The sequence below is a fragment of the Peromyscus californicus genome, unplaced genomic scaffold (genome assembly GCF_007827085.1).
Source record: "Peromyscus californicus insignis strain IS unplaced genomic scaffold, ASM782708v3 Scaffold_10__1_contigs__length_136768540, whole genome shotgun sequence".
NCBI lineage: Eukaryota > Metazoa > Chordata > Mammalia > Rodentia > Cricetidae > Peromyscus > Peromyscus californicus.
The window spans coordinates 32,957,942-32,970,565 of record NW_026294391.1 but is presented as its reverse complement, the minus strand read 5'-3'; the positions used below and the strand labels follow the sequence as shown (position 1 = coordinate 32,970,565).

Here is a 12,624-nt window from a genome sequence, read left to right as displayed (position 1 = left end):
AAATCTGAGTTCTCTGCTTCTGCCATAAAGTCTAGATGCACTCGGAAATTCTCACCAACACTCCCACATTTTCATTCCATTATGACCCCAGTTTCTGGCAATGAACAGCAAGAACGCATGGCTGCTTAGAGGACTTTCAGGAATTGTAACCGTCCAAGATCATGTGAGCATGCCTTCCAGCTGTTACCACCAAGCCAGCCAGGGGTTTTCTACACCTGGCAAATAGTCTTCCTGTTTCAGGAAGTGGTATTTCGAAAATATGCAAACTCTTCAGTGCAACTGTAAAGAATAATTCAGTGGTATACACTAACCATGGAAAACAGGAGCTGGGTGTGGGCAGGTGAAGAGGTGGCATTGTGGCTATGTACAGCTTTCTTTCTCAGGACACACATATCCTGTGTCATAAGCCATGCCGAAGAACGTGTATTTAGTTGAAAGAACCTAAATTTAGTCAATGATCTCCTAGAGTAAAATGTTTCCTTCCTCCTCCGATATTCAAGTTCACAGGAAACTTTTCATAATGTGTTAGAATACTTACGCAACCAAACGCCCCCTTGTCTGCCCTCCCATTCTTTTTTTTCCATCTGAGGCTGTTGCTCCACTCCTCAGAAACCTCAGCATTCTGTTTCAAGTCAAAAATCTAAAAAAAGAAAGAGAGAGAGAGAGAGAGAGAGAGAGAGAGAGAGAACGAAGGAAAGAAAGAAAGAAAGAAAGAAAGAAAGAAGGAAGGAAGGAAGGAAGGAAGGAAGGAAGGAAGGAAGGAAGGAAGGAAGAAAAAGATTCCAACAGTTTCATTCTCCCATATCACTCCTGCCATCTCTTCCCTACCTATCTTTTCCTCCCAACGATGTCATAAGTCTTATCTTTGGAATCTGGCTACAAGCACCTCCAGATGTTTAATCCCCTCACCCATGACATCAAGTTCAGCCAACGGTCCCCATCTTCAAAATGGACAAGCTAGTTCTCCCTTATATAATGTACTGTTTTACTTATGAATGTACATCCTACTTAGTGTACGGCTTCTCTGTCATTAGTACAATTCATAAATATTTTGAACTACATCATGACAAAAGCTTTACCATCTAGAGCTGGGAGTTTACCTTTAATTCCTAGATTCAACACGTGGCAGCATTTAGTACGTTCAACTGAAAATATGATTCTTCCATGGCCTGGGCCACTCATCAGTTCAAGAGTTGCTATTGGCACAAACCTCTGAACACAAATGTTCAGTTTCATCAAACATCCTCAGAAACACACATTAACTGCCTGTAATGTGCTCATTATCAAGAGAGTCTAGACAGTGGCCTACTGAAAGCTTTGTAAACACAGGTTCACAGAAGAAACTAGGTATTCCAAAACACAGTTAAGAAAACCCTTTAGGCTTTATAATGTGAATCACAGCATACAGCTAGCAGCAACTTCATTAACTCATTAAATGACAAGAACTAACCCATGTTATAACAATTGATATGATTTGAAATGGTGATATAAGAAGATACCATCATCTCTCTACATGCAATATCTAAAATAACTTAAGAAAATAACCACAAATGAAAGTCACAAACTCTGCCATGTTCTAGCAGAGTTGAGTGTAAGTATATATTCACTTTTTCTCATTCAAGTCCTTGAATTATGTCAGTGGTCTTCTTGAAGGCCTGTGGAATTGAGTTAAGGATCCCTTAGGGATGAAGGGAGAAAAAGAGAGAAGGGAAAATTAATGGGAAAAATTAAACACCATCCAGAGAGGATCTAGAACATGTAAGGCAAGTATTCTGCCAATAACGTACATGACCATGCCAACATGGGACCTTTAAAAAAAGGTGATTAGGCCACAAGGGCTCTACTGTCCTAAGTCAATTAATGGTGTCATTTGGGGACCAGGTTAGCATGGGATTATCACTCCTCTTCCCCTCTGATTTATGTGCTTCCTTGTCCACTCCCCATGTCATGACACAGTATGAAGGCTATCACCAGAGGCCAATAGCAGGCTCCACCAGCCTGGAGAAACAGGTGCTAAATAAACTTCCACTGTATACACATTACTGTATCTGTGGTATACTCTTATAGCATCACAAAGCAGACTAAGACATACTTGAATCTGGCATGTATACTCTCAGGCTTGCCTCTCTCGGGATCAGTTCCCTCATGCTGAGAATTTAAAAAAAATGTAGACCATAGTATTCCCTTTCAATAGTGTTAAAATTTGAGAATCATGAAAGCTACTTTTATGTTTTCAGTGTTCACTATGTGTTAAAGGTTTTTAAAAATTGTTCTTTTAATACTTATGGAACTAATAATAATCATAGACTCCATTTACTTAATCCTATGCAAAAGAATTTCCATGCATCTTATTGAATTCACTAACAGGATCATCAGATATGTAATTAAGGTTCAGGGAGAAGCAGCTTTCCTGAAGGTCATGTGGTTTACAAGTGGCAGTCTCAGTTTCTTTCAGAGCCTAGAGCTGTGTCTCACACTACCAGCTCTTAATTTACTCACCAGTAGCTTGCATAAGATTATACTACAAAAGAATCTTGGAAGGAACCAGGTCTGTCTAACAGTCCATGTCCCTCCCTGTCATGCCTGCCCAAGGCCAAGAAATTAAATGGAAAGTGATAGACAATTTCTCTTCTTCTCCTATCATAAACAAACTCCAGTTTGCTGGACTCTTCTGGGGCTATGTGCAAGGCCCCACGAACAGAAAGAAGAGAAGTAAAAGAAAAATTCCACTTGTCCTCACTCAGCCATCCATGATCACCAATGCATCCAGCTGCACACAAAAGGAACATTTCTTCTCTCTTTTCAACAAATGCTTACTGAACACCTCTCTATTCTGTTATATACTATGTCATACTTCTTTCTAAGTTTGTTGGGCTATAAGATTATTTTAATGGCAATCAGATATTTTGTTTATTTTTGTGAATGTATTTTAATTATATTATACTTTCCTATTTACAACTCCACAAGAGATGTGTTAGCATAGAAGATAAAGAAGTACAGAGATTAATGTGCCCTCTTAAGTTATCCTCATGGAAAGTTTAATCTTCACACAATAAAATATACAGAATAGAGAGAACAAGGAGTGGTCCCTTAATGACATGGTTCAGTTGTTAAACCAACTCTTACCTGGAGTCAAAAAATCACTGCACTTTTTGGTCACATGAGCCAGCATATTTTCTTCTTAAGACAGTTAGAGTTAGAGTTTCTGTTATTTGTAACTGAAAGCAACTCATGCCAATGAATGTTCAGTAGTCTCGAGTACATAAATCAGTCAGTGCAATTCTTCCACACCAAGAGTCATGTACAATAGCCATACTTTCAGTTCTGAATGTATGAGTTTATTAAGTATACAGTAAAAAAAAGAAAAGAATAAATAGAAAGTAGAAGATATATAAAAGTACTAAATAGGCAGTAAAATAACATCAAATCAGGCATCTTGAAAACATCCAGCAGTAACAACTGGATTAGCCTAATTGAAAGAACAAACAAAAATAACATCATCAAATCGGCCAGTTACAATATCCAGCAAAAATGACTGGAGAAAGTATACTGAGACAGTTGTGCTAGAGTGCCTGATTGAGAGATTTCCAGACAAAGTAGGGCATTCTCTCCATAAGTGAGTTCTACTTTTTGTTCTATCACAGGCATTTATCAATGTATGTGTATTGCTACAACCAAAGTACTACACAGTTCAATCTATTTGAAGTCCATGAATTTTCCCAAAATTAAATATCAAACCTTTCAGAATAAATGTAGTGAATGGAGCTTCTTCTCTTGACCATATTCAATGTATTTATATGAACTACTAATGGAAGAAGAGCTATGTTAAAGCTACAGGGGAATAATAGATCACACCCAAACTGAACACTTAGAGCAAGTAAAGAAACGGTTTCCCTCCTTGCTGTTCTCAAGAATAAAATGTTTTAGTATGCTTAGCTATTTGCTGCTTTTCTTTCTTCCTATTATAGGGCTAAGGGGCCAGCTTGCCCCATGACAAATAGTAAGACACAGGCCTACACTGGAGATAGAAAGAGATACATAAGGAGAAAAGCACAGGGGCAAACTGCCACCATTAGTAGAACACCAGCTTTTACAACCAATAGCCATTCTATGGCCTCTTTAGGTCATTTTCCTGCTTAGAAAAACAATGTATCCTAGAGATGCATTCACATTTTCTGCAGTCATCAGAAAGAAATTAATTTCTGTATTTCACACAACTCTAAAATTTTTTTTTTTTTTTGGTTTTTCGAGACAGGGTTTCCCTGTTTAGCTTTGCGCCTTTCCTGGAACTCACTTGGTAGCCCAGGCTGGCCTCGAACTCACAGAGATCCGCCTGGCTCTGCCTCCCAAGTGCTGGGATTAAAGGCGTGCGCCACCACCGCCCGGCGCAACTCTAAAATTTTTAGAAAAGTTTTCCCCAAATATGCTATACATGAAAACTGCAAATGATGCATGAAGAAGAAAAATAAAAGAAAAAAATAACTTTTCAAGTAAAATTAACTCATTTCACATTCAAGAGTACTCAATGCAGCACCATTTGTACATATAAGACAGGGACCACAAACCAGGCAGTTTGTGGTCTAAAACAATTGGAATCTTCTCTGAATATATACCCAATTTATACAGGAGACTCATTTAAAATAATTAGGGCTGAGCTTTCATTAGGAAAACTGCCAAGACTGAGTTCACCCTGGACTATGCAGTGAGGTCCAGTCTAACCTAGGCTACAGAGTAAGACATTGCCTCAAAAAAGAAAGAAAGGAAGGAAAAAAGAAACAAAGAAAGAGAAAAGAAAGCCTGTGGTGGAATAATCCTTCTGTACACTATGAATATATATTACTCTCATTAATTAATAAAGAACTGACTGGCTGGTAACCAGGAAGGAATTATAGGTAGGACAACCAAACAGAATTCTGGGAGGAAGAAGGGTGGAGTCAGAGGAGTTGCCAGGAGACACAGAGGGAGCAAGACATGCTGGAGGACAGGTAAAGCCACAAGCCATGTGGTAATACATAGATTAATAGAAATGGCTAACTTAACTTGTAAGCGCTAGTTAGTAATAAGTCTGAGGTACAATACATAGATTAATAGAAATGGGTTAATTTAAGTTGTAAGAGCCAGTTAGTAATAAGCCTGAGCTATCAGCCAAGCATTTATAATTTATATTAAGTCTCTGTGGTTATTTGGGAGCAGCTTCTTAGACACAGAAAAACTCTACCTACAAAAGCCCACACAATAGATGGTTTATTCTTAATACTTCCTCATCCTATCCCCACTTTCACCAGTCTGATATCATTTCAACAAACTAATGAAGTCAAGGCTCAAGTTGACACATCATTATTCTATGCATATGGTCTAAGGAAAATGATACATTTCACCACCATGTCTTCAACAATCTGAATCTTCTCATTAGGAGGCTTAACTGAAGCTCTCCAGTTTCTATTACCTATAAAAGATTATTTGGCCGGGCGGTGGTGGCGCACGCCTTTAATCCCAGCACTCGGGAGGCAGAGCCAGGCGGATCTCTGTGAGTTCGAGGCCAGCCTGGACTACCAAGTGAGTTCCTGGAAAGGCGCAAAGCTACACAGAGAAACCCTGTCTCGAAAAACCAAAAAAAAAAAAAAAAAAAAGATTATTTGGCTAGGATCGCTCATGAAAAAGGCAAGATTATAAAGGCCATAGGTACTTACAAATAAATAATTGACTTACACTACAGTCTCACAATCATTGTTATCCGAGCTTGCACATGTAGTCTCAATTTCATCTTGTTGCTCTGCTACAGTTGTGTTTGAAAATAATACACTGTGCTTCTTCACAAGATATTGGCCAAGATAGCTAAACCATAATAAAGATTATCTGGCCTAACCTTGAGTCATCTGTCTTCTGCCTGACACAAGTGACCCAGCTCATTCATCGTCTCATATTTTAGAGGCGCTAGTTAGCTCCATTTCTGTCTGCTCAGGCATAAATGATACACGGCATTCCGTCTTTACGGTCACATGAAAACATACTGGGAAGGGTTATAGTAAAGAAATTTTAGGCAACCACATCACCACATTCAGTCTTTCCCTCCCCACAAAACAATCTTGCTTCTTGGAGACAGCAAGAAATAAACTTATTTTCTAAGTAGAAATCCAAGACATATATTTCATTTAAGGGAAAATTCACAAAGCCAAGTTGCTGCCTTCAATAGAGGGCAATTTTTCATCAGCTAGGTCTGTCAGATCCATTTTATTTCACAAATTGGACAGCTGAATCTTTGTGTTCTCTATCAGCCATAAGAAAATGGTATTCTTTTGGCTGGTGATATTGGGCTTTATTTTTGGACATTCTTTTTATCAAAGATGAGGAAAAACACCTTGACAGTAGTCAACATTTTCAAAAGCACATGATATTTATAAAGGATAAGGCCAGCACAAAACTTAAAACATTTGGTAGATATTATTTCATGAACCTTAAACTACCTTTTAAATAAATCAGAGATGCAAAACATAAATATTTGTTGAGGGCTTGCCATATGCCAAAAGCTGAAGTTGGGTAATTTCTATCAATCATCTTCTTCAGTCCATACTAAATCCTCTATGCTGGTGGGTTTGTACCATTTCAAAGATGAGAAAACTGAGCTAAAAAGAGATTGGTAATTGTCCCAAGGTGACACAGAGGGTAAATGAAAGGAAACCAGGATGCAAATCCTACCCTCTAGGCTTAAAAACCTCATACTCTGAATGGCTTACAATGAAGAACCCAAGTCCCGTGATCACTTTATACATTTGCCAATTACAGTACTTGTCACAGGAGGACTTTGAATTGACTTTTCCAGAACTTAGAAATATATAAGAAGCCTGCTACTTGTTTTACAAGGCAAACACAATCTTTGTAACTGAATTAGACAAAACTACCATATAAAAAGCATAGAAACATATGAATCATAAGCACAGACACAAATACAGGAAACAAAGTACTAACTGACTGAATTCTAGCCATGCCTTAAAAATGAAACATTCATAGGTAAGATTTGTTTCAAAATAAGTTGCTTAAAAAGAAAAATTGTCAGTCTTCATCCATAAATATCAGAGAGTAAATATCGCAGGCTGTGCTGGCTATACGGTTTCTCTGACAACTACACAACTTTACCTCTGCTGCACAAAGGCAGCCACTGACTATGTGTACCTGGGTAAAGATGGCTGTGTTCCAGTAAAACCATGTTCACAAGAACAGGAAAGTGGGCTACATAGGGCTCATTAGCCACAGTTTGCTGAGACTCTACTTTACATCACACACACACACACACACACACACACACACACACACACACACACACACACACGAGGCAGGGGTACAGGTGGGGGGTAGCGGGTATGAAGATAGCAGGGGAGGGGGAGAGGAGATGGAAAAGAGTTATTTCAAACATCAAGAAAATATAAAAGCCTAGAAATAAACCTTCCAAAGGGTAATTTGAGTATATGAGTCAAAACTTAATTATAAATACTTTCCATCCAACAATTTCATTTCTGGAGATTTATTCCCAGGATACAGTTAGATAAGAACACAGAGATGTGTACACAAGGCTATCTACTACTATGTTATCTATTTATGTTATCCATGTCTTATTTATCAACAAGTTCCAATCACATGCATGGTATCAGCTAATTTTTAAAAGATACCAGTATGCCTAAGAAGTTTTGCATATAGACTCATATAAGGAACAAAACTTGCAATATATATATATATATATATATATATATATATATATATATATATGTGTGTGTGTGTGTGTGTGTGTGTGTGTGTGTGTGTATACATATATATAATTTTTTATTAGCAATTGTGTCTAAAGGTAGACTTAATGGAAAACTTTCTACTTTCTTTAATTCAGCTAAATGAAAACACAGGTTTTGGAGGTGAGGAGATGGCTCAGAGATTAAAGCACTTGGCAAGCAAGTATAAGGACAGGAGTTCAGATGCCCAGATTTCACAAAAACACTCAGTGAGTCCGACAGTTCTCCTATAATCCCAGCCATCAGAGGGTGGAGAGAGAGGATCCCCACCGTATCAAACTAGTTAGCCAGGCCAGCCAGACTAGCCATATTGGCAAGCTCTGGCTTCAATGAATAAGGTGGAGAATGATCAAGTTAGACTCACATTGTCAACCTTGGACCTACACACACACACACACACACACACACACACTTGCACCACTACACATGCAAATACATAAGCACACACACTACATATAAACATGAGGAAAAAAATTAAGATTTTCATTTATTTAAGAGAAATGAGCAGAGTAGCTATGCTTTGTTCAACAATTTGCTCTCAATTCTATCAATTCGGAAGCAGCTCATACACCAGTGGTTCTCAACTTGTAGGTAGAGACAGACCGCTTGGGCAAATCTCTAGCTCCAAAAATATTTACATTACAATTCATAGCAGTAGCAAAATTACAGTTATGAAGTAGCAACAAAAATAATTTTATGGTTGGACATCACCACAACATGAGGAACTGTATTAAAGGGTCACAGAGTTAGAAAGGTGAGAACCACTGATATAGACGGTGTCCTCCTCAAACAAATCACACCAATGCTGATTATAATTTTTATATTAAGACATTTTTTTTTCTTTTTTTTTTTTTTTGGTTTTTCGAGACAGGGTTTCTCTGTGTAGCTTTGCGCCTCTCCTGGAACTCACTTGGTAGCCCAGGCTGGCCTCGAACTCACAGAGATCCGCCTGGCTCTGCCTCCCGAGTGCTGGGATTAAAGGCGTGCACCACCACCGCCCGGCCATTTCTTTTTTTTTTAAGATTTATTTATTTATCATATATACAGTGTTCTACCTGCATGTATGCCTTCAGGCAGAAGAGGGCACCAGATCCCACTATAGATGGTTGTGAGCCACCATGTGGTTGCTGGGAATTGAACTCAGGACCTCTGGAAGAGCAACCAGTGCTCTTAACCTCTGAGCCTCTCTCCAGTCCCTATTAAGACATTTCTAACACAAAAGGAATATCTATCCAGAATTGTCAATGTTTTCTTATTCAATGGTAGTCCTGCATGCATGAGTATGTGCATATGTGTGTGCATTCATTTGTCTTCCAAGAAAGAAAAGAGAAGGGAAATAAGAAATAGCCAATGATGGCAGATGAAGAACCAACATAAATTAATATCTCAGAGAGAGGGGCTGAAGAGATGACTAGTGATTAAGAGCACTTGCTACTCTTTTTTTTTTTTTTTTTTTTTTGGTTTTTTGACACAGGGTTTCTCTGTGTAGCTTTGCGCTTTTCCTGGAACTCACTCTGTAGCCCATGTGGGCCTCAAACTCACAGAGATCCACCTGCCTCAGCCTCCCAAGTGCTGGGATTAAAGGCGTGCACCACCACCGCCAGGCTGCACTTGCTAGTCTTGCAGAGGACCAGGGGTCGATTCACCGCACCCACAAAGTGGCTCACCAGCATCCTTAATGGGAGTTCTAGGAAATCAAATGCCCTCTTCTGACTTCTGCAGACACCAGGAAAGCATGTGGTGCACATACATGCGCTCAGGCAAAACACTCATATACATAAAATAAAAAAAAAGAAATTTTCAACTACCTTACAGAGAAATAAGTATTAGTCTATGAATTCACTGCTCAAGGTTTATTTATGGTTCCACAGCACAGGAATCTCATCTGTCACGTTAGAGAAAACCCCTGATGTTCTTCAAAACTCTCATTCATAATTTATCAAGACTAAATTTAAGCCTCTCAGTTTAAAAAAAAAATGTAAGCTTATGTGATTTACGTCTATTTGTGAAAATATAATTTCCTCATAATTAAAATAGGTTTCTAATTATTTTGCCAATGGTTTCACATTATATAAAATATACAAAATGGTGCATATTTAATACCCATGCACTTAAAATCTTGGAAAAATAGAGATGGGAAAGAAATATAATTGTTCTTAGGTCCTCAAAATTCTTTGTGTTACTGAATGCAAGTTACACAACATACTTCACAGTTATCAAAAAGAGGAAAAATATTATTTTTATCTTCTAAAAATAATTACCTTATCTAGTTTTAATAAGGTAATTCCTACTTCCCTCCTTAAATAACTTGCTCCAATAGCTTAATACAAAAATTAGACTCAATGCAAACACAATCTTCTCCAGCAACAGACATTTCCAACTTTTGGCAGGGGTACATAAGCACACATGCAAATGTGTGTGCTCACATGTGAGTATGTGCGTGTGAGCTTGTCATTGCCCAGGGGTCATGGGAGAAAAGCAAGTGCCCTGAAAGCTAACTTGGAAGATAACAGGAACAATATGACAATCATGGGTCATCCAGAGTTCTCAAAACTAATGTCAAAAGATGATGAGGTGTGAAGTACATTCTATAAGCCATGAAAATCTAGAAGACAGTAAGAAAGAAAAGAGCTTTACCTTGAACTCAGCAGACAAATACATTTCTTCATATAGCATACTGGTCATTAAGTACCTCTGTGCTCTCCAATTCTATCGAGAGCTATTTAACCTCCTGCAATAGAAGTTACCATTGCCTTATCGAGCAAAAAACTAACAACCCACAACGGGCTTGTGTTAAGAAAATCAAGGAAACTGAAATTCAGAAAACTTTCTATCTTCTACTAAAACAATTTTTTGGAAATGAATTTAGTATAGTTTTAAAGCTGGATAGTCCAAATTCAAATACTGAACTATTTTTCTTCTTGTCAAATACTACTCTGGAAAGAGTACCACCAAACTCTAGTAAAAACTTACCCTTCAACTTGAGATCAACATTGTGTCTCAGCCAAGGATAAACCCCATAGCTTGGCATATCTTCAGGAATTGGGTTATTGTTTATCCAGCCATCACAAGCAAACCGGAAGAAATTTTCACAGGGATCCACAGAAAGATTTACTTTGCTCATGATGGCAGCAGCTATTTAAAAAGAAAATCATAGGATTAATGACAAGCACTGGATGCTGTGCAGTTCTTTTACAAATTAAACAAAAACTCTCATATCAACCAGTTTCCAAACCCCTGGCTTCAACATTTCTCCTCAAATGTCTCTCGGGATGAACTTCATCATATAAAAGGACTGTCTTCAAAGTGTACAGGAGGAAGTTGGGTAAAATTACTGGTCCTAGTTTTGTCAGACTGTCCCTAATACCTTTGGGGTATGGAACTAGAATATAGGTGGATCAATCGGTGGCCTTTCTTCCATTCTACAGATTCTCTCACAAGCTAAGCTGGCTATACTTCCTCTGGAACAGTAAAGTCCATTTGCCCAGTTTCAAGTGGATTCGCTGGACTCTGTCATTTTCTTGATCAACAGAAGTGGTAGGAATGGCTTCTTGTGATTTTCCAAGCTAAGTATCTAAGAAGCCGTGCACCCTCTCCACTGAATCCCTTCAAATGGAGCCTAGGGACCATCCTCTGAAGATAGCTTCCTGGAAAATAAGAAGCCATGGGAAGAAAATATAATTTCATACTCAAATCCTGGTTGCCCTCAACCTCATAGCCATTCTCCTGCCTCAGCCTCCCAACTCCTTGGATTACAGTATGAGGCTCTACATTTGGCTGCACCTATGAGCTTTAAAAAATATTACAAAATGAAAAAAAGAGTAGGTTCCAATATTCCTAATACTCATCTTTAACCATCTTCCAGCTGCAACACAATTGCTGGCTGCAAAGATGTGCACCAACTGATTTTTTAAAAGACTGCCAATATTTTAATGACATTGGAAGGATGACACTCTGAACAATTTTCATACCTTAATTAATGCCAGAATACATTTCTACTTGAAATAATGAAAATCCAATGAGTTTTCAGCTAAATAAGAATGAATCAATATCTCACCCCAGTACAATCTACATAAATTTAGAGATGTATGTTTTGGTTATGTGGGCAGTTCCTTTGGGTTAAAAAATAAGGTTAGATGTTTCTCTACTTATCCTTCTTATGAAAAAGGCAAACCACTGTTTGGAGTCATTGAAATGAATAGACAAACACCCTAGTTTTTTGTTTCATTTTTGTGTTTTTGGACAGGGTTTCACTATTTAATCCTAGCTGGCCTAGAACTTGATGTGGAAACCAGGCTAGCCTCTAACTCACCATGATTCTCCTGTCTCTACCTCCTCAGTGCTAGGATTATAGATATGACTCACCATGCCTAGAGCATAATTTCTATAGACTCCTAGTCCTCACCATTTTCAACCACTATCTTCAAAATAAACAAGTGGGAAAAAAAACTTGATTCAAAAGTATGATAAATTTCAAGTTAGTTTAACTTTTTTCTTTTTTCTTTTCAGAACTAATTTCATTGTCTAACTACACTTTTGCTTACTGCTACTATCTTATCATTACTCTTTAATATTCAAAAGTGCTAGAGCACACAAAAATCTTACTTCTGGCTTCTATCTGTAGTCATTCTGTGCAGCCACAGATGGAAGCTGCTATGTGACACCTCCGGGCCGTGGATCACACAAGTCTCAGTCCCACACACTATTTACAGTCACATGGGGAGCTCTCGCACGCACTTTGACTCACATAAGCTCACAGCTTTCTGGCTTCCTTCCCAAGGTCCCCCTGCCCCCAACTCTTAAATGCCTCTTCTCCATCTCCTTGGGTTTTCTCACAGGTACTGAG

At 38.3% G+C, this 12,624-nt stretch overlaps 1 protein-coding gene across 1 annotated transcript in view; it reads right to left on the bottom strand.

Moving 5' to 3' along the window:
- Positions 1 to 12,624, bottom strand: part of Phex (phosphate regulating endopeptidase X-linked) — a 207,148-nt gene that overhangs the window by 182,898 nt on the left and 11,626 nt on the right. The window contains exon 4 of the mRNA XM_052730304.1: positions 10,752 to 10,913. Coding sequence (XP_052586264.1) covers positions 10,752 to 10,913 — 162 coding nt within the window. The remainder of the gene's footprint in view (positions 1 to 10,751; positions 10,914 to 12,624) is intronic.